The sequence below is a fragment of the Plectrocnemia conspersa genome, unplaced genomic scaffold (genome assembly GCF_051122295.1).
Source record: "Plectrocnemia conspersa isolate PC_06_02 unplaced genomic scaffold, ASM5112229v1 ptg000012l, whole genome shotgun sequence".
Taxonomy (NCBI): Eukaryota; Metazoa; Arthropoda; class Insecta; order Trichoptera; family Polycentropodidae; genus Plectrocnemia; species Plectrocnemia conspersa.
The window spans coordinates 11,166,350-11,193,508 of record NW_028277176.1 but is presented as its reverse complement, the minus strand read 5'-3'; the positions used below and the strand labels follow the sequence as shown (position 1 = coordinate 11,193,508).

The 27,159-nt window shown below is 31.0% G+C and overlaps 3 protein-coding genes across 5 annotated transcripts in view; 1 reads left to right on the top strand and 2 right to left on the bottom strand.

Moving 5' to 3' along the window:
- The window catches only part of Zip99C (Zinc transporter Zip99C), a 31,465-nt gene extending 28,435 nt beyond the window's left edge, over positions 1-3,030 (bottom strand). Inside the window, exon 1 of the mRNA XM_088200994.1 lies at positions 2,955-3,030. The gene's annotated coding sequence lies outside the window, so the exon portion shown is untranslated. The remainder of the gene's footprint in view (positions 1-2,954) is intronic.
- FipoQ (F-box/LRR-repeat protein FipoQ) lies at positions 1,221-13,529 on the top strand. 3 transcript variants are annotated; one of them, XM_088200991.1, is made up of 12 exons: positions 1,221-1,375; positions 1,636-1,871; positions 7,792-7,960; positions 9,256-9,411; positions 9,476-9,625; positions 9,694-9,854; positions 10,609-10,714; positions 11,891-12,092; positions 12,152-12,319; positions 12,378-12,432; positions 12,498-12,646; positions 13,185-13,529. In XM_088200991.1, exons 2-12 carry the CDS (start codon positions 1,779-1,781, stop codon positions 13,318-13,320), a joined length of 1,545 nt encoding a protein of 514 aa, XP_088057117.1. In that variant the 5' UTR covers positions 1,221-1,375; positions 1,636-1,778; the 3' UTR covers positions 13,321-13,529. The 3 variants fall into 3 exon arrangements, with proteins under 3 accessions (XP_088057117.1, XP_088057116.1, XP_088057115.1); XM_088200990.1 differs by lacking the exon at positions 1,221-1,375 and adding an exon at positions 1,394-1,543; XM_088200989.1 differs by lacking the exons at positions 1,221-1,375; positions 1,636-1,871 and adding an exon at positions 7,477-7,637.
- A 380-nt stretch (positions 13,530-13,909) lies between these two features.
- Trc8 (TRC8 ring finger protein) lies at positions 13,910-23,328 on the bottom strand. Its single transcript, XM_088200988.1, has 2 exons — positions 23,048-23,328; positions 13,910-17,863 (listed from the first exon to the last, which is right to left on the bottom strand). Exons 1-2 carry the CDS (start codon positions 23,292-23,294, stop codon positions 16,155-16,157), a joined length of 1,956 nt encoding a protein of 651 aa, XP_088057114.1. The 5' UTR covers positions 23,295-23,328; the 3' UTR covers positions 13,910-16,154.
- Between the last annotated feature and the right edge of the window lie 3,831 nt (positions 23,329-27,159).

Genomic DNA, 27,159 nt, shown 5'->3' with positions numbered 1-27,159 from the left:
TGTTTATAAACATAATTTTAAGAAATCACGCATATTTGAAGCATTAGCTTTGAACAATATGCTTATACAAATGACGTATAATTAATAGCTGTAATAAGAAAGGAACGGGATAATATAATATCGATTATGCATTTCTTTGATAAAAGCATTCAACGGAATATATCGTGCAAACACAAACAATGTGCACTCTTAAGATAACCATACAAAAAAAAATACGGCCAGGCAAAATAACGTCTCCGAATGTGTAGGTACAATCCCATCGTTGCCAAATTTCTGCAATCTCAAACAAAATGTAGTTGCACGAAAGGCGAAAGACGTGGAAGAGTAGGGACGTTGATCTCTTCCAATTTCTCCAATCAATTTAAGCCAGCCAACGCATACATTAAACGAGCGTCAAAAGATAACTTGTCTAGAAGCTTGTCCTTTTTTGCTGTCTATTTTCACATCTTATGTTAGGTGTGATGAAACATCACAAACGTTTGGCATATTAGTTGGGTAAATATGCATAGCCAAAGCACAGCTCAAAACAAAATAAGCACAAAATACATTAATGGTGTATGTGTGGTTGTTCAGCTCTAGTGTTATCCATTATAGCTTTATAGAAACTCGTGTATTACAACAAACTTTATTAAATAATGGAGAAGAGTCTGACTATAGATATATATTGTAACGCTGGGTCTCCGATGGACAAATAATATGGAACAGCAAGAGAAATAAGGATGCTACGTGAATAATACGACTGTGTGATCCTTTAGTTCTAGCGATTGGTTGATTTGTGAATTTAATTACTCCTTCTTTATAGTTAAAACGCAATGACATGATTTATGCATTACACGTGTATATAATGGTATTTTTACTATTGCATTACACGTGTATGTAATGTGTTATGGTGTCAACATCCAGAATCTGATATAATACTGAGATAAATCTATAATAATTTGTGTCAACTATATAAATTACATTTAACTAAAAATCACAATCGTCTCGAACCCGACATATATACTCAGTTTAAATAGTTTTCGTTCATTCCTAAAAAGTATTAAGACGTGCAGGAGATCATTGTTCATGTTTGAATCGTTTTTATGTATATATTTTTCAATCATAGTGCCCCACTATTTTGCCCAAGGCTGTATGTAGTAGTTCGAAAAACACGGAAGCCCGGCCGGATAATAATAGATTCCCAAGCAAGTGTCCCAAGAGCTAGCGAGTCGACATTGGTCACACTCCTAGAGAAGCTTCGCTAATGAATTGGCGTCTAGCTAAACCCTCGACATGTGCGACCGATTTAACTGCTGAAAACCATTGTGATGAGTGTCCGCGTCTGAGTTTCACTTGTCCGGGACTCTGACCCGGACCAAATGCTACACTTATTTCGGTCAGCCAAATTGAATTCAGTAGTAATTAGAAGATTGACACTCATAGTCAAGAGCGGCTCCACCGCCACCCATACACACTAAATACTGGAACATGTAGTTACAACATTAGGAACATATTAAATCAATATACATACCCAATCACATCATAATACACGTACACAATATAGGTAGATTTAGAGACTTGATAGATAAATAGATGACATAGATATCTTCTCCGACGTTCGATAAAATTAATATATTATTTTTTATTTATCGACAGTTTGATTGTTCGCATCTGCAAATAGTTTCGTTGTGTCTGTGTGCCAAGTTTTTCGTCTGTGAGCCCAAAGTATATGGAAAAGATGTTCATCAGACAATAGTCTGAGTGCATAGGTTTAACAGTGAAAGTTTTCTGCTACCATCATGGATTCGTGGGGCGCTTTGAGCGTGGATTTCGCATCCACTGCAATATCCAGGGATGACATGAATGGCAGCTTTCGCAGGAAGGCGAAGTTCGTAAGTAAAACTTGATATTTAAAAAAATAAACTTTGTAATCAATAAACACCAAATAATGATACCTGTTTATGCTTAACCGTTGAAAAATCGACGGAAAGTACATAAACTGTGGTATTACTACTTATGTAAAATATAATGTATTTATTACACAAACTTGATAATCTAACCCTAATTTGTATAAACTGCTTGAATAATGTTAAAATTACATTCGACCTATTGATTATGCCGCGTGAGAATATTATTGTTATATTTAATAAAATCAGACGGTTTGTTTTCTATATGAAGCTATACATTGGATATAAATTTGCAATCATATTAGATTCACGAGTGTCTAATTAGACCTAGGGCAGGTTGCACTAACAGTCACACGGGGTGCAAAAAAAAACATAAAAAAACTATAATATTTCTTTCAAAAAATATAAATATTTATTTCAAAACTTTTTAAACAATATATATGGTTGGCGAGCATACATGTCACTGCGTGAACACGATTAGAGACCAAAGAGAAACATTTTCGGCTTCAAAGTCAAGGCAAAATATTTTTGGATAAAATAATAGATTTTACTTTAGAACTATGTATGAATGAAACCATTGACATACAAATTTTGAAAGTTCATATTGTTAGTAAAAATTCCTTAGATCTCACGATTAAACATTAAAGTTTCAACGTTATCTTGACAGTTTTGCGATTTTTAATTTTTTACGCCCCTCGTTACTTCGTATGAAATTTTAAAATATATAAAATATAAAAATCTAAGAGAATTGATATCCTGTACAGAATATTAACTTATTATTTTATGAATGGAATATGTATTTTTAATGCTATCATAGCAAAGAGTAAATATAATGTTTTCTCTTCTAAAAGTGGTTAGACTCGACAATGAATAATTTTTAAATAAATATTTATTATAATTAAAACATTAAAAATATAGTTATTTATTTATTGTATTTCTTAATAGTAGTCAGTAACAAAAAAAACATATTACATAATTACCAGGAATTGTTTTATCTTATTATATATATATTGTAAAATACATATTTTAAATATTATAATTAAAAGTTATAAAATCACAATTATTTACCTTAACGAATCCAAAGGCAGCAATCGAATCCCAAAAGTAAAAACAACTTGTCTGTAGCCAGAAGTGGGCAAAGAATAAGCACATTTATGAACGTTCTTGGTATTTATTCAAATTTTAATCTATTACCAATACTTATCAAACAAAATAATGCAGCAATAATCTCTGAGTAACGTTTTATTATTGTTCATTTATAACGTTTTAATTCCAATTATGTGCTTGTGTAAAAGATAATACAATTTTTTTAATAAAAGTGTCAATACACAAGTGTAATAAATATTAAAATAATTTTAATAGCAATTACTCACATAAACAATCATAATAACGTAAATTTTTGTTTCGTTAGATAGCAATATCTTATTTTGTAATGTTAGCTTATTTTACTTTAATCGCTCTATTTAGCGATTTACCACTGATTATTATATTGCCTATGTTATTAATAAATATTTTTTTTTACTTTTGATTAATATTTATTTAAATGTTGATATTATTTACGATAATTACATAACCTCATTTTATATGATTTATCCTATATTAAATCAACAGAAATAAATAGTTTTAAGTCATTATGTACACTGACCTTCATAAATACATATATATGTATGTTGCGTCGTGCACGCATTTTTATAACATTTGACGTTTTCCGTAAACGTAATAAACGTCAATTGGAATTTGCTGGTACAAAAAAATCATATACAGGAATTCCGCACTCTGAAATAAAAATTATAAAAAAATACATTATTTTCGGTTCAATTTTGTCGCCATTTTTATTTAAAATTCTGATGTAAAAATGGCATTCAGTCTTCCGCGTTACTTTTCTATGATTCAGAACGTTTTGTCCTATTGCCAAAAGTCGCAACTGTAAAATCTTCAGCACCTGTTGCATTAAAATTTAAATCAAATTTGATGGAACGATAATTTACAGTTCTGTATGTACTTGACTGCTGAAAAGTATTCAATGTTGCATGGTAAAAAATCTATGAAGAGTAATTTTTTGCTAATTATTTTACATGGATGAAAGTGATGTGTTACAATTTCATAAAATTCTGTTTTGTTGTTACATAATGATGCTCTTACCTACTTTCGAGTCTTGGAGGCCGAAGGGGTGTGACTTTGCAACTAAAATAGACGCCGAATAAGCTTGTAACAGTGTATTTTTAAAGAACATATTTAATACTACGTATATATGGGAATGTAGTTGCCGCTATCAGATGGTTGAGTCGAAATGGCTAGTCTTCTTGAAAGTCGGAGAGTCTTCACTGAAGTTCTGAATTAAATTATTGGCGGCTGTGATATGTCTTGATGATGCTTGAAGATTTGTCTCGTGCTGGGACTCCCTGGCGTTGAATCTTTGGAGCATCTTTCTCCGTCTGCCTTTCTCTCTGCCCCTCTGTGATCAAGTGTCATATATTTTATATTGCTAGTTTAAAACATATCTTTCGAATCACAGATAAGGATATTTGAGAGTCAATTGCATCGCTTCTTAGACACACCCATGAAATGTATTTATCGCTTTCTGTTGTTAAGGATACACTTTTGGTCACACGCTACAATACGATCGAGAAATGTTTTTTTTCGTTGCGTAAAAGAAGCGCTAAACAAATTTAAATCAAACTTTTATTCAATCTCGAAGATTAAAAGTGCACATTTAAACGTTGACGCCCCAGAAAAAGATAATATTTTATACGATGCCAAAAGTACTCCAAAGTTTGTGGTTATTGTGCAATATTGGGTGTCCCTTATATTTCTATATCCATTGTCGCGCTATCCTTTTGTTTATTCGTGTGAGTTCGCAATTCATCATGGACGACAATATTATTGTCGTCTTCAAGATGTATATTTCATTGTTTAAATTATCATTTCTGGGATCTCTAAATTAATCAATAAAACTCCTAAAATTAATTATCTGTGTATATTTACACATTATTTCTTTCATTACTCCAATCCATATAAGTGAAAAAAGCTTTTTATATCAGATTTTTTCATATGCTAATTATTCTAGTAATTGAAAAACTAACTTTATCGTATTTTAAACAGACGACTTCAGTATAATCGATGAAAAAGCTCAATTTTAAAACCAATGCGTAAGAAGATAGAAGTAGTATCAGCAAGAGGAAAAATATGCTTAAAATTACTCAGTGAGTCGCGATCATTTACTCATTTTCATCAATAAGAAAGGTTAATCAATAATATCGTTGTGCAAATTAACAAATTGGAAAGCTTTCAATAGGCAATATTTTCCAGAAATGAATAAGCTCAATTCCAGTTAGCAAAGCAGAAAGTTCAAAGAAATTATCTTTCAGTGCCATATTAAATTATAAATCGATTATTTCTATTTAAAGGTCGGCATCCATGTCCTTAATTACATTTTGGTTAAAACGCAAATAAAATATCAAAATTGATACAATATTTTCATCTTGAGCAAAATTAAGAAAACGTAGCAATATATTTTTTATAAAATATAAACAATGATTAAAAAAAATACGATTTTAGCTGCATTTAATTTTTGTTTAAAACCCCATTTTGGAAACGCTGCATCCTAATTAAATTATTAAGTATATAATATAAGCAAATGCGTATATACGATGACAGTGTAAGATAATTACACAATTATCATAATTTTATCTATTAGGTATAATATGTGGAAAGCCAAACCATAAATAAAATAAATAAATCAAAAATGTAAGGAAATTCCAAAACATTTATAAGAGGTAAATTTAAATTAAATTATTAATAATATATTTTATTATAATCCATCAAACAAATATTAAAACTATGAATATATTTTTTATTCGTTAACATGATAATAAAATATATTAGTATTATTATTTTGTTAAAATTAAAAATAAATGTTTAGTTAAATAAAAACCATCTGTGTTGTAGAGTCTCAATTTTCATTTAAAATGTCTACAGTTTATTTTTAACTTGTTCCGCTCGCCCGGTTATTGTATACAATCAAAGCAATCGAAGAAAGTACTCTACTCAATCACAATTATTTTTAATTAATTAAAGTATCACTCTTTTTAATCAGACTATTTGACGACTTTGATTTAAATTGTGTTATTATCTTATTAAAAAGATTAATAACTCACTATTAATTAATTATTAAAAATAATGTATCTGTGATGGGCGTGAATATATTGACAACTCGAGATGCATGAAAGTTATGTCTATGCGTGAATACATAATTATCTTTATGAGCTTGACAGTTGTGGGTTTACAAACAACTTTCATTTCACGGACGAATATAATGAAGATCAAATAAAATTGAGCTAAGTTATACATATTTTGTAATAAGTTATTAAATAACACAGACTGTCATTTATGTATAAATAAATAAAAACATTAAAAGCAATATTTTTTTTAAATGTCAAATTGTTACCATAAAAAAAAATTGAAAAAAAGGAACACGTCTTTTCATTCTCTCTATAAGAGAAAAATATATCAACTCATAAAATTTAAATTCCATATATTACAAATTTTATAAATATTGAGGGCAAACTCAACATACAAATCGTGATCTCACATTCTCCCACCACGTACTAACTCGATCTTAACGATGACGTTGACTAAACACATAATCTCAAACACGTGACGAAATTTGAAATCGATTATCTCGAAACATGCATTAATTGAGTTTACTTCTATTATTCTTATTATACTTGTGAAACAAATATCTTTCCTTATGTATATTTACAATAAGTAAGTAAAAATTCATATATTTTGACTATGTATTAACCACTGCATTCAATACAAGGCCTCCAATGCTAGCAAAGTACATAGAATCCTGTTAAAAGGTTAGGGAGAATATATTACATAACTCACGCCATTTCGGAAGTTCCTAATTTAATCGTACATACATCACCGTACTGAATTGTGATATATTTAAACCATTAGCCCCTAAAAAATTGTATTTTAGGTAACTATTTATAGTGGATATTGTATCAATATAGACATTAAAAACAATACTGCTACTCTACAGACAATGTACAATTTTTTAGGATTCCTATCGCCAATTTAAGGTATACGTCAAAACGGTTATTATGATGTGTTTTTCATAATAATACTTTATATTGTTCAAATAAAAATAAAATAAACTATAATAATTAACAATGCAGATACATACAGACGTATATATAGTATTTAAAAAGCATTTGTAATATATTTGTTATGCATATCTGATAATTTATGGGTATTATAAATACAACTGAATAATGAAACTTATATTTGTATAACACATCATATAAACTTGCAGCCGCCAAGGTTAAGTTCAAAGACAAATTTTCAGCAGTTTCTAAATGAGTACATTACATCAATTTAACATACCACATTGCTTTACAATATAATTTAATTCTTATAGCATAATCTTATCTTATTTTTGATGAAAAAGAGTAATGATACACACTGATGTTTGTTTGCCTGGCATGCAGAGCATCTAAAGTTCTGAGCCGCATCTCGAAGTCTAAAAATATACCAATGAGCTTTCCAGTTCCTTGGTTTGACCGTTGGGTGTTAACATCTGAAATAGTGTAAAATTTCAAAGAAATCAATTTTTTTCATATTTAAAGTGTATATAGAGCATCAAATATCATGGATCTGGGTACAGATGTTTGGGGACAGATAGCTTTAGAAGCTTCTCAAGTGTATCTGACCGATGGTGTCTATAGAAGTCCATTTGCTGGAACGGTACAGTATACACTATCATCAAAAAAGTAATGCATAGTGAATAATAGTGGAATCACCCTTTGTATTTTTTTTATAAATAAAAAATATGTGGATTAAGTTTGTTAGTTTTTGCATTTTTTTTATTATGAACAATATTTTTGTTGTATCGTTTCAGACTATTGAAAAGCTACCGGATAAAGTGCTCTTGAACATATTCAGCTATTTGTCGCACAGAGAAATATGTTGCATGGCCCGCGTTTGCAAGAAATGGAGGATGATAGCCTACGACACAAAACTGTGGAAGTCCGTCAGTTTAAGACCTGAAATATCAGGTCTTCACGTAGGTACGGTAAAAAGAGTATAACTTTTTTATACATGAATATTTACAAAAATACTTAATGCAACACTTTTTTGTCACAGCGATACAATAACACGAATTTTTATGATTAGATTTTTACCGTAGAATGTTCACTAGATAATAAATACTACTAATGCATAATTCAATCCTATATTTTGAACAAAACACTAAATGAACATTGTGTGATTGTATTTTTATAAAATACTTATATTCTTCTTGATGGAAAATCAACAAAGAGTTAAATTTAATTTTAAAAGGAACTATACTACAATATGTTCATAGTTTTAAGAGAAAGTAATACTCAACGTTTATAAACAGTTTCTTTTATATAAAATATTAGTTTTTACAAAAACAACTAGCATTGATACTTATCATTATTCACATTTAAACAATAGGTATATTTATAGTATGTATAAATATACCTATTGTTAATGCTGACGTCTCATTCAGTAATATAAATATGAGAATTAGGATACAGCAAATATACTATTTGTTTAATTCGAACTGCTGTTGTATGGAATATGCAGATTTACTTAAGCAACTTTATTTCATTCAAATACATGAGATGAAAACGAAACAGTAAAAAGTACATCAATATATTTTCAATCAGTAAGTGAATTTGTTAAATACGTCGCTACTTAAATTATTAAAGTAAAAAAGTATTTATTAGGAATTGTATCATAATACATCCCAGTACTTGACTTAAGAGTTTGGAGTTCTGATCGCCCGTCTGAATATATTTGTTCAGCTGCAAAAATTCAAATATTTGATATGACAATACGAGAGAGGTAATATTCATAAGATAAAACTTCTCTATTTATAAATGCTTGCAATTTTTATTTTATTTCTTCAATGTGCTACTTACAGATCTATGTTTACATGGTTCATTTTAATGAATTATGTAGTATTTATTAAAGCTGAGTTTTATATTTAAATTAAACGAATATGAATAATATATGTTATCTTTAAAAGAAAGTCAAGTTGAAATGTTTCAGTATTAGAAATCGTGACAAGGAATTAGTTAAGTATTTTTCTACTTAACACTAAGAAAAGCATATTTTTCCATTAACATGTAAGGTCATACATTGCAATTCCGCAATAATAACTATAATTTTGAACAATTTTACCATTTAAAACCAAATAAAAATTGGCAATACACAAATGAACAGTTTGAAATTAGCGTGTAATTTTACATATATGTACATCTACTTATTTTATCTTTGTGGCATAAAAAGTTCGAAATTGCTGTAGAGTGTAATATAACATTTTTAATTACCTCAGGTTCTTTGGAAGCCTTGCTGGCTCTGATATCAATAAGATTCGGACCTTCTCTGAGATACATTGAGTTACCTATTGAGCTCATCACCCATACTGTACTGCACGAGTTGGCCAATAAATGTCCAAATTTAACACATATGCTACTGGATTTCAGTACAGGTATGGTTGTCATAATAAAATCTACTTTTTTATGCTTATATTACAAAAAATTATCTATTTATAGCTATGCAGTTGCACGATTTTTCTGAGATGCAAGCGTTTCCGACTAAGTTAAGGTACATGTGTATCTGCCTCTCGGAGGTCATCTTTATGGAAGGTTTCATGAGGAAGATTTACAACTTCATCAACGGTCTCGAGATACTTCATTTGATCGGTATGTGAATGTTAGTATCGATCAGTTTGTTTATTTTGACAAAAAAATAACTGTAAGATCACCGGTAGGTACTTATGAGAAGATAGAAGAGGAGGAGGAGGAAATCTATGAAGTCATAAACGTTCACAAGCTGAAATCAGCCACTCCGAACCTAAGGGTGATTAACCTTTATGGAATCAACTTCGTCGATGACTCTCACATTGATGCGTTTAGTTCTAATTGTATTCAGGTATGTAAATAGATCTTAGTTGAAATACTTTATATTCTACTAGTTTTGCCATCAATTATTCAACATTTGACCATAGTTTATGTTTTTTTGATTATTAATGACCATAAATGATTATTTTCATCTGCCAGCACATATACATATATATGTGTTTTGGATTGTTTGTGTTATTGAAACATAAAATTGATTATAGCAGAAGCATACATGTATCAAGACATACTGAGTGATTGTTAAAACGGGATACTGGGAATAAATATATTCTCACGTCTAATCATGCCAGTCAGAATCGTTGCATTTATCACATGCAAACTCAATGCTTTTAGAAGCAATCATGTTTCATTGCACACTATTGGCGGATATGTACTTATCAGCAGCATAACAGGACTACCAATCTTGAGGGTTAGTTTGTATGTTGGTAATCCACTTAGATATGGTAAATTAGAGAATTTAAATCAATTAGTTTTTTTTGCCAATTAAATAAAATTAAGTTATGTAACTGACATAATCTTTAATAATATTATGCTCCGAAAAAATCAAAGAAAGTTTGTAAAGGCTGATACTGCATCGATACAATATTTTTTAAATTTTAATAATTAGGCAGTACCTACCTAAATAATGTTATTTGTATTGTTCTAGAAATTCGTAGTAAAAAGTTCTGTAAAATTTTATATCAATAGTATTTCATTGATGAGTTTTTAGTTCATAATAAAATATGAAGACATATATGATTTTAAAATGTAAAAATTATTTATTTCAGTTGGAATGTCTTGCTGTAAATTATTGTAACAAAGTTACTGGATCTACGATGAAAACTTTATTCCAAAGATCAAGACGATTGAGATGCTTATTAGCTTGTGGAACACGTAAGTTAATTAATCATTGTCATAGTAATAAGATTAATGGCTTATGCTGTATACATACTGTAAGCTATTTATTTTATTTCCTTAACACAGAAAAAAATATATATATAGGTGTCCCAAAATTAACGAACGAAATTAAATTCAACAAACTCTCTTCGCTGTGCATGGTCATTAGGCTTCAGTTGTTGCGTTAATTGAATTTTGTAAACATGGAGACACTTATCTTTTGTGAGTATACGCTGTAAAGAACTTCTTGGAATTTTCAATTCTTGTCCACGACGCCGAATTGATGTTCCGGGATTTTCACCAACACTCTCACGCACTGCTTCGATATTGACATTTGAACGGTTTGTTTTTGGACGACCAGTGTGTTTAGCGTCTCCAACTGATCCAGTCTCTCTGAATTTTTCAATTAATCTCTTCGCAGTTGACGAACTTAAAACACTATTCCGACCATATTTTGTATTCAATTTTCGAATTGCGGCCGCCACACTTTATAATGAAAACACGACGTTGTATCGTGTAACGCTCCATTTTTACCAACCCTAAACTCTCAGCTGTCAAATTTTTTTTTCAGGGTTGCCAACATTTACTACACAAATGACTGCAAATTCAAATTTTGCGTTAATTTTAAAACACCTTTATATATAAAAAAAATATACTTCTAATATCTTACTATAAATGTATAGTTTTAAAGTTGTATAACCATCACAATGGGCATGGCTGTTTTAAAAAAATATTTGGACTTAATACATTTTAGAATTAAGTTTAATCTACATAGAATAGAAAAAAGAGTATTTAAAGATTTACCTATTGATACAATCGCATGTAAAAACTATATACATAAGTTTATTCCAAGGCATTTTCATCGACATGGTTTTAAGGTTATGTGTAGACTACTGCAATGTTCATGAAAATAAAATAAAATAGAATTCCTAAGATAATAAATACATTTGCTAAAGTAACAGACATGTATCACCATACTTAACTTATATTTGTCAATGAATATAAATAAGTTTCACGCCTTTACTACTTTTCTGCGTAAAAACTGCACCGCTCTTATTGTGACAAAAGATCAGTGTTTTGAATCTTTCACATTTTTATGGTTTTCATTTGATTCACCTTCATATACATGAAAGTTCTGATTCACAGATGATTACTTTTATACAATAATTATAGATCTCCAATCTGAATACTTGATGCAAGTTGAATGGGAAAAGGCAGCTCTCCAAGAATTAGACATAACCGGCACTGATTTGTCTACCGAGTGCCTTATCGATATGGTTACCAGAATTCCTGGTTTGCGTTTCTTGAGTGCTGGACAATTGAATGGATTCAACGATTCTGTATTGAAAGCCTTTTTGGAATCTGGAAATGCAAGGTAAATATTTTGTAACTATACAATTTGGAACCTTAAATAATTTATTATTTTATTATCAGGAATTTAATCGCGCTGGACTTGGATAGTTCTGATAACCTCTCCGATGAAGCTCTACATAAATTCCTATCTCGTTACGGCCAACAATTATGGGGGCTTGCTTTGAGCGGTATGCCGCACATCACTGATCAATTGTGGCAGAGTATTCTGCAATTGCTGACAAACTCAAAGTAACTATTACATTGTTAAACATATTAAAAAGTTATCTAATATCGTTTTTTTTTAAAGGATTTTAATCATGGGTACTTCTGAAAGACTCGGAGTCAATATTCACGTAGATCAGGTATAGATTATAATCAAATGTGTATAATCAATTATTTGAATTAATTTATATTGTAATGTATTCAGCTCATGGATGGTATTGCTAATAATTGTCCAAATTTGGAGAGATTGGAGTTGAGATGGGATCCAGACAATTTGAGGTTCTCAGACAAGAGTCAAAAGGCTATTGATATTCTCCGAGTGAAGTGTTTGAAGATGAGATGTTTGGCTTTGAGGTATTCTTAACAAAAAATATATGAAACTAGTAGCTTTTGTATCACTCCAATCCCCATAGGAATTGTTTCCGATGAAATTATAAAATTAACTTAAAGAGATCATCAAAAGATGAGAGTATTAATGTACTTTTCTTAACGAGTAACAATGTTTTTACACCCTCTTGAAAATGTACGATAAATTCATTAATTTAACGCTCAATTTACTTTGTTAAGACTGAAAATGCTTTTTTCCATTTCAGTTTCACATATATTATATACATCTATAGTTTTTCCACAACAGCAATATTTTCTTCGTTGTCTGCTACGCTGTCTTTAAAACTCATTCTACCAGTTAAATTGGTTGATCCAAATACGATCATTTTTGATTCAGCAGGCTCATTATATTGTCTGCAAAGGCTGAATGATTTGAGTGATATTGTTACACTTATTTCATAAAAATATAATCGCTCTTAGTGAATTAACTTACATAGCTGCAAAATTATCACGAGTAATTTTGCAGCTATAAAATATATCATAATGTAACAATTTTTATTTTCAGCGATGGTCGTTACTATGAAATCGTCAAAGCTAACTTTGAAAGAGCTGATCGAACCACTGTCGTCCGTACAACCACCAACTGCCGTGTCTCTAACTACCATCTCCTCTCAAACTACAAAGATCTAGTGTTCAACTGATTGTTTTAATAATTGTGTGTATAAATAACTTTCTTTTTAATTTTGAGATAGACTTGTGTTTATTTCTTGCAAAATTCGAAAAGTTACAAAATATTAAAAACGCAATTTTTCTTGTAGAATTTTTTATATAATAAAAGTGTTATTTATTTATAAATATATATCTATTGTATTTATATAATTTGACAAAAATATATACATTATTTACATTATTAATGTTATTTTTATACCTTTTGTTATCTTAGGAGAATAAGCTTGGACCAGTAAGATTATAAAATATGGTACAATACAATAAAAATGTCTTTCGTGAATAATGAATGACCGTATCACCTTACTGTGAACACCTATTGTATAATATGTATACAAATACACTAAATACGATTTTTAAAGATGAAAAACTAACGCTTCGCTGATAACATAGTCATAAAAATCCTTGATTATTTTTATGCAAGTCAGAAAAGGTTTTCACAGTAAGGTAAAGTATTTAATTAATAAATATCACTTAGTTACAAAGTATTACATAACAAATTAGATTATTAAAACCTTACATTTATATGGATCAATGACTAAAATGGAATATAAACTAAAGAAGGATTTGTAAAAATATATATTTTTTTTTAAATATTTACAACCACATTTTCAACAAATAATTTAAAAATATACAATTGTTTACATGACAATATAATGCATACAATAAAAATGACATCATGATAAAAACAATATTTAAATTAAAAAAACGGCAATGAAATGAGTTAAAATTTGAAGGACTCGCCCAACATTCTCTATAAAGTACATTGAGATATACTGGGATTTTTCGTCATGTAATACATATTTTAACTATCAATAAAAAAATATAATATTGCGATATATCCCTATAGATTATTTTATCGACTCTTATCACGCATATGTATATAAAGTGGGAGATAATGAACTGGATATAAATTTATTAGTTTAAACGATACTATCACCATAATATTAAATAAAATAAACACACAAAGGGGAATGTGCGAGGTTAATGTTCGCAAAAGTAAAATAAGTATTTACAAAAGAAAGATTACATGTTATTTAGTAACTTGATTGTTGAACTCAAGTGTTTGACACTCAATTTATAGCTATAAAATTTACCTATATATAATATAGTCATTACATAAAAGATTGTTAGTTAGTAACCCTGGATTAATTTGAATATTGTGTAAGTTAGTACTTAAAAAACATATATACTGGAAACTGACTGAATCTATATTGTTATAGGATTTCAAAATCAGTAATGGTTCATTTTTAATAGTATTAACAAAATCAAAATTAACCATAAGTTCTATTTACTTTTTTAATACGAGGGTTAAAAAATATTCATTAATTTTGTGTAGATTAACAAAATCATACATCAAACTGCAGCAAGTCCATTTTTATAGATATTAAACATTAAAACGTAAATAAATAATATTTGTACATCTATATTTGAGCTTAAAGCTTAATCATTTTTCAAATCAGCCAAATCTAAGCCAAGATTAAAAATAAAATCAGCCAAATTTATGAGATCTATTTACATGATGAACTATCATATTTTTAGCGAAAGAAAAACAGAATATACATTTAGTTTTCACACTCAACCATAATCGAGTTATATGTCATTGACGTGTCATTAAAAATTATTTAAAAATATTATAAATTATCATCAAACCTGTTAAAAAGTCAACTGAAAGTTATAAACTAGCTAGCTAAACTTGACATTTTTCCAGTTCACATTTACAATACATTATAATTAATAAGCAATATTTTAAATAATTTCTAGTGACATCTATTATCAAGATGAGTCCCTTAAAAATAATTCTTATAAATAGATGAGTCAAGTATTAAAGTCATAAAATATAATTATTATATCAGTGTTATTAACAAAAACAAATTTGAGAATTCTGTCTTTGATTTTATAACCCTCGTACCTAAAGTTACAACAGAACAGAACTTATGCAATATACTAATTAAATGGACTTATGTAACACTGCACCGATTTTTGCTATAAAGTGACAATATACCGATTTACATGTAAAATTGTATGCTTATTAAGATTTGTTTTAGATTTTTTCTAGGATAAAATCGACTATAATAAAAAATGTACATGCTAGCAAAAAATAATCCAGGCAATAAATTATCTACATAACTTCTTTAACAAATAACATTTTATAGAAAAAAATATTCTTTGTCGCGATTTTTATTTCTAGAAAAAAATCGAATGACATTAAATTTCAATCTAGATGTTTTAATCAATTATTCGTTTTGTTGAAAAATACACCAAAATATGCCCAAATAGAAATTATAACATCTTAAAATGCAATCACTAATACAAAATTTGTGAATTAGCTTTTTCAGACTCTAATTATTCATATGAATCAACTCATCTTATCTTTGTGGCAAAACAAGTAAAAATTTGTTATACAGCGTAATCAATAAAATTCATTATCTATATTATAAAATTACTAAAAAAGATTAATTTTTAATTGACAGCTAAAATTTACACATTAAAAACTATGTTGTTTCAACACAATTCTATCACACTTTTTAGTATCAAAGTAACAAATATTGAGTCGCCAGTTATTTCCTCTACAATTGTTCCCTTCTTCGAACCGACGGTTATAAATAAAGCTAAATAAATACTGTAAACATGCTTCCGTCACAATTGCAGTAAAATAATAAAAACGGGAGAAAAACAAGTCGTAATCCTAATCAATCACACAATTTAAAATGGTCCATCAGAGAGGCGTCGTTACACACTAACCCTTTGCATTATTAGTTTAAAAACTAGATAACAATCACAAAAATTATACATATAGAGGGACGAGCTAATCGTCAATGAGCTCATTGTTCGCATTCTCGGCTTCCGAGCCAGACTCGCTTCCCGTGTCTTTGGCATCTTTGTCGATCTTATATAATATCTCGTGGCATAAGGGGCAGCTATCTTGAATGTACAGCCACTTCCTCAAACACACGCCGTGGAAGTAATGATTGCATTTGGTAATCTTGGCCGAGCTCATTTCTTGATAGCAAATCGCGCACACGTCGTCTAAAGACTGCAATTGAAGATCGGACGCCTCAGGCAGAGAGTTGATCTTATTCACGGCTGTTCTGCGCTTCATGAACACCGACCAGCCGGCTCTAGCTTCGCACCAAATGTTGAAATAAGCGTGTATGCACATCATTAAAGCTCGGATTGCTCCGCCAGATTCGAAGAGCAAAATCCACGCTCCGTTGAAGAATAAAAATATACCAAAGCAAAATTCGACAGTGTTTCCAAAGGCACGGATGTAATAAACATAATCATCTAGCTCTTCCCAAAACTTTGAGCGATACGCGTCTATTAAAAACAACGAATATATCATTAGGCTAACTACTACTTTTACTATGACTTCGATGCTAAAGGCGCTCACTGCTAATAGCCACGTGGATATAACATGGTTCGACCATAAATAAAACAATAACAAAACAGGGAATATGACTAGGAAGGCGCAGACGCAGAGAGCTCTCACGTGACGCTGCATGCTAGGATTGTGCGATGCTGACAAGGACATCAACATCGGATTGACTATATTATGAACAAAGTGCAACAAGGCTGCGAATAACAAGCAAAAGTTCCGACACAATCTAACGAATCTTTTCTCTGGATTCAAAGACGTCAGACCGGTCTGCAACGCCAATATATAAAACAAAATAGCCGATACAGTGCCAATGTTCCTATCTTCGTCGTCATCCGTCAGTAAAACCCATTGGAAGAAATTTCCAATGTAATGGCAAAAGAACGAGATCACTGAAGTCATTCCGAGCACGGCCGTGACAGTTTCGCATCCAGTTATCAGCAAAGATTTAGCCATTGAAGCTAAAGTTTGCACGGCCAACAACGTCGATATCTTGAAACTCTCGTCCGACAGCTCGTATTTATCCATCAGTAATAAAATAGCGTGCTCTATGACTCTCAAAATCCAAAACAATCTCAACACAGACGGAACGTTCAATCGTAACCATTCGCGCTCGATCAGAGCAGATATTCCAAAGTTGGCGGCGTAGGTCTTAGCTTTGTGGTAAGTCTTCGATACAAGTCTCATGATGCTCTCGAACGTCATCCATATCATGTAGTAATTGATAGCCAGCGGTAGTAGAGTTGCGAATACGGGAGCGTGGTGTAAGACGGCATCGGGTAGCGGTAAAGTGGCTATCAACGATGGCACTGTGAAACTCCAAGGCAGCGAGTATTGCAGTACTCTGTGTCTAGGTCCCAAGCTGATGGCGTAGAATACAGTCGCCAAGATGAATTGGATCATGTAGTTTTGGAGCAGGATCATACCGGCTCCGTGCAAGTCGAACAGATGAGTGAAGTTCAGATTTAAAATGTCTTCTAGAATACTGTTGCTGTTGGCTGATAGGGCGACGACTTGCTTGATGGCTAGCATGTTGGCCCAATACGATACAAAGACGATGGCGAGCGATGCCAGAAACATGTACATCACGATCAGATGTTTCATTTTCAAGAAGAACATTGATAAAGCAATGAGGCAACCTGAAAAGTAGTAAAAAATAATATTTTATTATGGTATATTGATAGCACTATAGATGTTATATTTACATTTTTATGATTGTAAAAACTTTACATAGTACATCTTTAATTCATTTAAAGATAATTTTTGAGCTGAAGATTAAAATAAGAAAAAGTGAAATTTTAGACATAAAAATTGTTACAAAAAATGGTTTTAGTACTTTTTTTCACAAAATTATCGTTTTTGCATTACATAATTTATGAAAGTCATTAGTTTTTACTAGCGTGTATAATTTTTTTGTTATTGTTGTTTTTATATTTTTTTGCAGCTACTTGTGATGCATAGCTAAATGTATTACTTCAATGTATATATTTATTTTGCCATAAAAATTTAATTACCTCATTTGTAAGTAAAGTTAAGAGCTGATTTCAAATCTTAAAATACTAAACTCAAACCACATTTTTTTTTAAACTTGGGAATTGATTAACATGACAGAATGTTGCAGAATAAAATTTGGATGTACACTGCCCGTCAAAAGTTTAAGAACAAAACCTGCAGAGATGTTCATAATCACGAATCCACCCTTACTTATTTTAACTATTAAAAATATTGTTACCCAATTATTTACTATTTTCTGTATTTGCCATATGTTTTTTTTAGATTTGCCCTTTCTTATTCCACACAGAGGGCCATAAAAAGGACAAGCGTGACTAATTCGGAACAGCTGTTAAATAGCTATGGTGAGCGTTTATCTCTTTAATTTTTTTTCTACACATTCATTTATGTGCATTCGAAACTATACAAATCACAATCTGGAGAATTTTTGTTCCTTTTTTTCATTTAGTTTCATCTAATTGAACTAATTATTATCAGACCGTTAACATGAGTTGATTTTGCAGGCATTAAAAATATTATTTTTTTGTTACAATGGGTCAGAAAAATATGATGGCAGAAAAAAGAGTGCAATTGTCACTCTTCACCAGGACAACAGAACTCGGCGATTACACCCAAAGTGATGAACTTCGAGGATAAAACATTGGACTGTTCACAAAATATTGCTGACGGTTTTGTGCAATATGTTCGTTCTATTTTCGAGGAATATTTTTCGTCTTCTGCCGGGTCGCTTCCTTCTTCTTGGTCTTCAGTACTGACCATCAAAGAAACTGAGCGCTCAGATCTTAATTACAGCTTTAATAAATTTAAGACAGTGTGTTATTCTGGGCCTGATTTGATTCCCAATTTCATTTTGAAAGGTTGCAAAGTCAGTCTCGCTGCTCCTCTAAAACGTATTATTGATCTAGCTCTCAAGACGTCATAATTTCCAGATCTATGGAAATGCACAAAAGTCACCTCTATTCATAAAAAGGGTGACAAATTGTGTATTAAGAGTTATAGACCAGTCGCGGTCTGCTAAATTGTTTGTAATAATTATCCATAGAAATGGCTTTAATCACTTTCGGCAAGTTTTGTTGGACCAACGGCATGGGTTTCGTCCCGCCCATTCCACTTTAACTAGCCTTCTGTCTTTTACCAAAACTGTGACAAAATCTCTCAATGCAGGAATTCAAGTAGACGTCGTATATACAGATTTTGAGAAGGCCTTTGACAATGTTTGTCATGGGTTATTAAAAAAAAAAAATTGTCCAACTTCGGTTATTCTAGTTATTTGAGCGATCGTAGACAGTTTGTAACCTATGGCGGCCGATTGTCGAAAGAATATTTCACCCCTTTGGAGATTCCTCAAGGGTTCAACCTGGGCCCTCTGCTCTTTATGTTATTTATTAATGACATAAATACGGCAGTTACAAATTCAAGTTTTCTTCTGTATGTAGATGTAAAATTGTATAAATGCATTCGATCTGTTGCAGACTCCGTCTCTCTACAGAGTGATTTAGACTCTCCATGGAGATGGGCTTCCGTTAACCGTCTGCTTTTTAGTGTCAGAAAGTGCCATACTGTGTCATTTTCTCGATCCCGTTCGCCATCAGTTTATTCCTACGATCTAGGTGGGAACATTTTGACTAGATAAACTTCCACTAAAGATCTCGGAATCATTTTTGAGGACAACCAGAGGTTCTTTTCACACATACATGGCGTCTGTTATAAATCTTCTAAGATGCTCGGCTTTATGAGGAACGCCTTTCACTTGGACGATCCGTCAGTTATTCGCGTGACCTATGACACCTCAGTTGGTAGAATTCTTGAATCGGGATCTATAATTAGGAATCCCCAAATTACCAAATATTCTCTTTTAGTAGAAAAAATTCAAAAAAGGTTTTTAAGATACCTTATATAAAAGGAAATATGGTTATTATCCTTTCTTATATCCCAGAGCCTTTTTTTTAGGGGCATTGGGATACGATTCACTGAATTCTCGCAGAAAGTTGTATATCGCTAAACATTTCTTCATAATACCGAAGGGTGCTGTCGACAATCCAGCTATTCTAGAGGAATTCCAGTTTTTAGTTTTCGAGAATCATGATCGCATCCTCTTTTGATGACCGTTGGGGCTAGGACAGCCCCACTTGCCGACTCGTCTATGGCCACGCATGCGCCTCTCAATATTCACCCCTCATATTGCAACAATATATATTTTTTTGTATATTAAAATAATACAATTATTGTTTTCGACCATCGTGACGCATTGGGTAAACCTGTTAGGTTACGATAGTCGTACTTTAATTTAAATAAATAAATATTGCCTAAAAATTAAATATTTCTGAAATAGAAGTGCAGGAAGTTTAAAAATATTTCAAGATTCAGGACTAAATTGTGTTAAACCGTGGTCTGTACGTCCTAATATTATATCAAAACAACAGGATCAGCATATAGTAATTTAAAGTAAAATAAATGGAAGGCTTACAGAAACAGGAATTTGTTCCCAAGTGAAAGAGTGGTTTTGAAAAAACATCAGTGTCAACCGTTTAAGGCAGAGGTCGGCAAAGTGCGGCTCCGGAGCCGCATGCGGCTCTTTGGCCCCTTAAGTGCGGCTCTGGCACAAATATCCACGGGCATTCGCACCAGATTTAAAAAACAAGGAAATATGGAGCTCTAAATTTGAACGTCTTTGTGTTGATTTGGAAAATTATAATAAAGGTTTGCTAAATTAATAAATAGATTTGGCTCTCAATTTTTTTTTAATCGTTGTAATGTACATATTTGGCTCTTTGGCTAATAAGTTTGCCGACCACTGGTTTAAGGTAACGAAACACGTTGTTGCCAAAAAGCTTTTGTTACAATGAGAAAATTAAAAGAAGAGGTACGACTGACTATAAGGCTGATGAATCAAAATTAAAATTGTTTGGATCAAATCGGATAGTATTTGTTAGAGTCCTAACTGCACTGGGCCAACTATAAGGCAAAGTGGAGGTTGAGTTATGGTGTAGGGTGGTTTCTCAAAGGGAGTTGAAAACCTCATAAAAATAAAGGATTAAAAAAAATTAAAGCAATTTTAAAATAGCAAGAGCCTATGGGCAGAAATTTATAAACAGGCTAGTTTTTATTGCTTTGATTTATTTTTACACTTTTCTATTATTAAATTTCGTTAATTTATTTTACATGTTTTTTATATATTATTCCGCTTTTGTGAATTTTTTTATATAAATTCAGCTATCAATATTTTTTAAACAATTAATATAAAATATTTTTTGTCACGCTAATTTATTTCGTACTGTTTAATTTATTGGTATTATTTGCTACACAAATCATTTACATAAATCAAATTAAAAAAAATATACACATATGTTTTTTATTTATTATTTCTTCAGTTATATATGTATGTAAATATATAACTATCAGAGGTAACACAAAACAGTGAAATATCGATCACCATATATACGGCAATACCGCTTAAAGGGTTTAGAAATGAGAAAAACTCAACAATGTCGATAAGACAGTTTTCGAGCTTAATAATTTCAAAATATAATTGTATGGAAAGCGAATTCCCTGAAGTTTATAAAGCAGGCGCGGGTGGTGAGATAGATTCGCTCTCGATCGCTCGCGTGTTAAGTGACGAGTGAGTGAGAGATAAGAGCATGCCCATATCTCTCATTCACTCTTGTCACTTAGCATGCGAGTGATCGGGAGGGTAGAACGTATATTTAGCAAATTAAAAAATATAAAAGAAATTCAATCAATCAATCTAGACTAAAAAATAGCATTGCAAGACACGAGGAAGGACATATAAAAGTGATTTTTGAGCGCTTTTGACAGGCTATAGGAAGCAAGTATAAATATAATCATTTTCTTATTATTTCAGCTCTCCTACAGGTGTAGGATTTTATTTAATTTTTAGCATAAGAATTTCGGTTCGGATTATTTATTGCCAATGGCTAGTTTGTTACATTTAATTATACTTTGGTAGACATTCATTTTTTAATTGTCCCGTTTCTGTAGGACTAGAAATTTCACTTTGTGATGCCATATTGGACACTGAAGTATGGACTTCTTTTTTATCACCGACAGTTTATCGTGAAGGGAAAGCATTTTATGCTTACACTCAGTCTTACGCGAACTTAACGATATTGTTTAACTGCACAGAACAAATGACAAAAGAAAAGCTTGTATAGCAAACAAACAACTGTCTGGAAAGTAGCTGGGAACCATGCTGTTGCATCAATGTCGTGAGTCATCATGACTCGATGATCTCAGACATAATACATGTGACATCGTTTAATTTTTTTAGAAAGATCAAACACACTAGTCACACTAAGCCGAATGTTAAAATTATGATGAGCACTATGATAATTGTAGTGATTTATACTACAATAGATAACTAGATTGCTACAGCAAGGTAGGAGTTATTTTCTGAGCTTACAAATAATATGCAGCGGAATCCTTTTGAACCTGGCTGTTTACGGTGGATATAAAAACGTTTTATTGAATATTCTGGCTATTAGCATGTATCAACGTATCGGAATAATATTAAATAAATAAACTTGTGGCATATGGAATCGTCGACGCTAAAAAGTTCAACTATGAACTGATATTTTATGTTTTACTATGACAATAAGTAATTAGGTCATCAACGATAGTGTCATTCAGGAACAACTTTTACGCGTCGCTGTGAAAGTTTCGAGTAAACATACACAGGTGACAGTTCAAGGTCATCTATGTTTGTTTGAAATGTCGACATTTGTCGATTGGAGGCTACGGGGACGAAAAAACGAGGGCACGAGGGAGTTGCGTTTCGGGAACTGGACACTGACCGAGAGCGTGTATCGCCGTCTTTGCCAGCACGTAGAATAAGGCTCTGAACGCGTCGGAGTCGTAGAGGAAGGCGGCTACGGACGCGGCGGCGGTGGCGTTCGCTGCGATGGGCGCCGACATGGAATCCTCTGCTTCGGCGGCTGCCGGGATGCCGAGGTTCATCTTGAGCAGTTCGTCGACTACGAACAGCGGCGGCACGCGCAGAGACACCTCGGCGAGCGCCGCCAGCCGCACGCGTCCGGCCATCGCGTGTCACGCCAACTGTCACCCGCACGGTGTCATAAAACGGAGCACTGCTTTACCGACGCGCCGATAACGCTCTGCCGGTCGACTTGAAAACCTCTTTTCTACTTTGAATACTCTTCAATTCCTAAAAACCAACACACAATTATCAGGGAATAAATCAAATTTAACCGTTAACTACCATATAAATAACATGCAATAGAAAATGTACATAAATATTTTCAGAATATGTTCAAAGCCGAATCAAATGACTACAGCAAATTAAAAATAAATGTAATTTTGGTCTTAAGCGTTTAAATACTGTACAGAAGCGCTGACCAACTTTGGTTTTGCGAACATTCCGGGGGGACAAGGAAAAGGGTAGGTAATTTAAAAATCAGTTATTGTCACATTTTAACTTATTTTATTCATAGGAAAAAAATAACCTTAAAATATTAACTGATTTTTTCACACACTATAGACATTTTTTGGAGGGAAAAATTGAAACATTATTACTGTGTAGTAAAAAAAAGGGTCAGAAAAATGTTCGCGGGCTGGCCTCCCCTGGTTTAATGGATAAGTAAAAATAAAATGGTGGTACATTTATTGCAATTCATCGTTTTTTACACGAAAAATGTATCACCTGACAGCGTTCTCGAGAAATATCGTCCGTCAGTCCATTAGTTCGCTATCAGTATTTGTTCGATAAAGATCATGGACTGAACTGATGCCAGATTGAAGGTGTAACCCACGTCTAACGGGCTTAGTGTGAATTTCTTTGCTTCGACTCTATGAATAGCGTCAATGGGTCTCCAATTCTCATTCAATTCTTCTTAATACATTCGAGGTACACAAATCTATTAGTTTTAAAAGTTTTCTACAAGTCAACCATTATGGGTGGTACTGATTACATATTATGTGTGTAAATTGTAGATAAAAGTCCTTGTAGATTCAAGTAGCCCCTAATATTGTTTGTACAGCAGATTGAAATGAATCAGGTGCATCTAAAAATCTAGAAAAACAGACACGTACTTTATTTCAAAGAATTAAAGTAAACCTTAATAATATGGATATCTAGTAACAATTAAAGTGAATAAATTTGTTTTCAACTCTTCATGGTTGGAAGTTTAAAACATTTTCCTCAAAATTAATTATAAACAAAACAACAATGACTTGAATTAACCCATCCAAAATAAAAATATCCATAATAATAACACGGGTAAACAAATATTGTCATTATCATACAAATACACACAAAAATCGGCTTGAAGCAGAGCCTACAAATTTTAATAGAAGAAAGAAAAAGGCAACATTTTGCTGCGGAGCGAAAATTTTTTGGGTATTTTACTTTGAATTGTCCTTAGCCGTAAGTAATATGTCAAAATTAAATTATTCACTAAGCGTAAGAATATAAAATATTTTTATTTTTTAACACAAAAATGATATTATATATAGCTTTTCAAAAATTAAACCAATACTAAATTTTCTCACGTTTTATTTTTTTTAATCATTTTCTTTTTTTATACATTTATACACGATCTAAAGTCTCAGAACAGTAGATACGTTTGTATTGTAATTTAAGTAGTGACGAGAGGAGCCTGCAGTATATATTTTTTATATTGATTAATAATAAATAAAATATAATAATAGATGACAAATTTATAAAATTCTATTAAACTGTGGAGTTCTGTTTTAAGCTTAATTTAATATAATGAATCGTTTTAAATTTAGATTTAAAGCCAAGATATCGATTAATTTCGAATGATAACATATTCACATTGTTGGATTTAAGTATAGTGTTAAATCTTAATTTTTGATATAATAATTATAATTTATCATTCATTTGCAACACTTATCTCAAATTACTTTCATGTTTAATTAACTTGTTCTTGTACATTTAAGTATATATTTACTTTAATTAATCAAATGATATTTGATTCGATGTAAGGTCGATAAAATATTGATCGTCATTTACCATTTAAAAAATCAGCTAAGGACTAACCATGAGATTTAATAGTATTTGCTCGTTGATAAAGGCGAATTACAATGCCACACAAATAAAACTCAATTAGGATCATTTCCGGTCAATTAATTCGTAGAACAAAAACCTATAATAAGCCATAACTGTATCATTTGTTTTGGCATGACAAAAATAAACCATAAATTCTTGAGTTATACTTAAAACCAATTAACTATAAAAGCATTTAAAACAATAATTGCTTTCCATTCTATTTTTTACAGTATTCAACATTAGTTGAAACATTATGATGTATTTGTAACATGGAAATATAAATCACGCCGATATTAGAATGTAAAAATATGATTGATAATTTTAAAATTGATCAATCATATTTCATCTTCAACCGAAATTAATGACCTTTGTCACATTATCGAGTAATATGTATCAATATGAAACTGTCCTTGTGTACAAAAACTAAATAATTATAAGTAAAAACTATTTGCTAGAAATTAGAAACTAAAAGTCGTTTATTGCAATGATTCATAGGCAGTAATTAAAAATGGTAAATAATACACAAAAAATGAAATCGGTGCATTATGAGGAAATGTCTTACTAAAAACTACCATTAATTAAATACTACATTTATTTTGATATATTTTTTTAAAATAAAATAATAATTTTATATTCACAAGTAAAAATTTAAGTTACCAATTATAATTATAAAAAAATAAAATAAATATTACAACATGTGGAGAGAGAACTTATTTAAAGTAGCCCATGGGAGTTAAACTGTAAAATAAGTCAGAATTCAACGATGCACTTAGAATTTCAGATATTATATTTTAGTGACTACCACATAAAATACAAGAGGGTTTATCCCAAAGTCGCATTCAAAAGGATCTTCGAAGCCAGAAAGGCATCTGCTTTCACTTCGACTGTAAAACTTCTGTAACTTTAAAGTTATTTATAAAACTTTAAATTTTAAATTAAAAATAATAATAATTAGCGTAGAAAGTTTTACACAGAATTCATGATATGGTCAAAGATATTATGCAGGAACTTATATCATAAGTGAAAAGTTTATTTTCACTATATTCAGCAACTGAAACCAGATATAGGGAAAAGTTAAATGCCTTTAATGTTTTTTAAAATGTTAAAAAAAGAAAAAGCAATTAAATATAATTGGTTTTCAGCAGGTTAAAAAATCTGCGTTTAAAATAAGTTGGAAACTACTGAATTCATTATTATTCTTTACTTCTATGTTAAAAAATACCGTTCAATTATATGTATGTTTATAATGAAAAACAAAACAACACCAATATTAAATTAAGGAAGTAGAATTGCAGATTATATGTGTAACAATTCCGGTTTGCCAATATTCGTTTTTGGTTATACAGTTCAAGGTACAACAAAACAGCATCAATTATTGGCACATGGAGAAGATAACACGTGCCGAAAACCGGACTGCGCTTAGTCAGAATGTGCCGCAAGCGGGCGGTCATTTTTTGGGGGTCACTATAACTCAATAAACCATTTATTAACCAACAAATAATCGTAGTTTTATAAGAAAATGACGATGACAAATGAAACAGTATCTAGTTCAAATAAATAATAAAACAAGGAATATAATACATTTATTATTATAAACGGTTGTAAATTATGTAATTATAATTATTAACTTCTTGTATATTTTTCTTGAGATCAGTAGTAACTAGCACTGTATGGTTATATTTAAACCATGATTTCTTAATCATTCGCGACCAAAAATTAAATGCAGTGTTTTTAGCAATAATATTTTTAATAATTAATTTACCTTTTAGATTTAGTTATGGAACTATTATGCATTAAATGTGAGTTAAAATTATGTAAAAAACGAATAGAAGAAAAAAACCTGCCTCTTTCATGACCTTTAATCAACTTATAAGTAAA

Coding starts and splice junctions, on each gene's coding strand:
- FipoQ (XM_088200989.1), top strand. CDS start 7,542: ATGGATCTGGGTACAGATGTTTGGGGACAGATAGCTTTAGAAGCTTCT. Junction 7,638..7,791: donor GAAGTCCATTTGCTGGAACG/GTACAGTATACA, acceptor GTATCGTTTCAG/ACTATTGAAAAGCTACCGGA. Junction 9,412..9,475: donor GCTACTGGATTTCAGTACAG/GTATGGTTGTCA, acceptor ATCTATTTATAG/CTATGCAGTTGCACGATTTT.
- Trc8 (XM_088200988.1), bottom strand. CDS start 23,294: ATGGCCGGACGCGTGCGGCTGGCGGCGCTCGCCGAGGTGTCTCTGCGC. Junction 17,864..23,047: donor GACGGCGATACACGCTCTCG/GTCAGTGTCCAG, acceptor ACTACTTTTCAG/GTTGCCTCATTGCTTTATCA.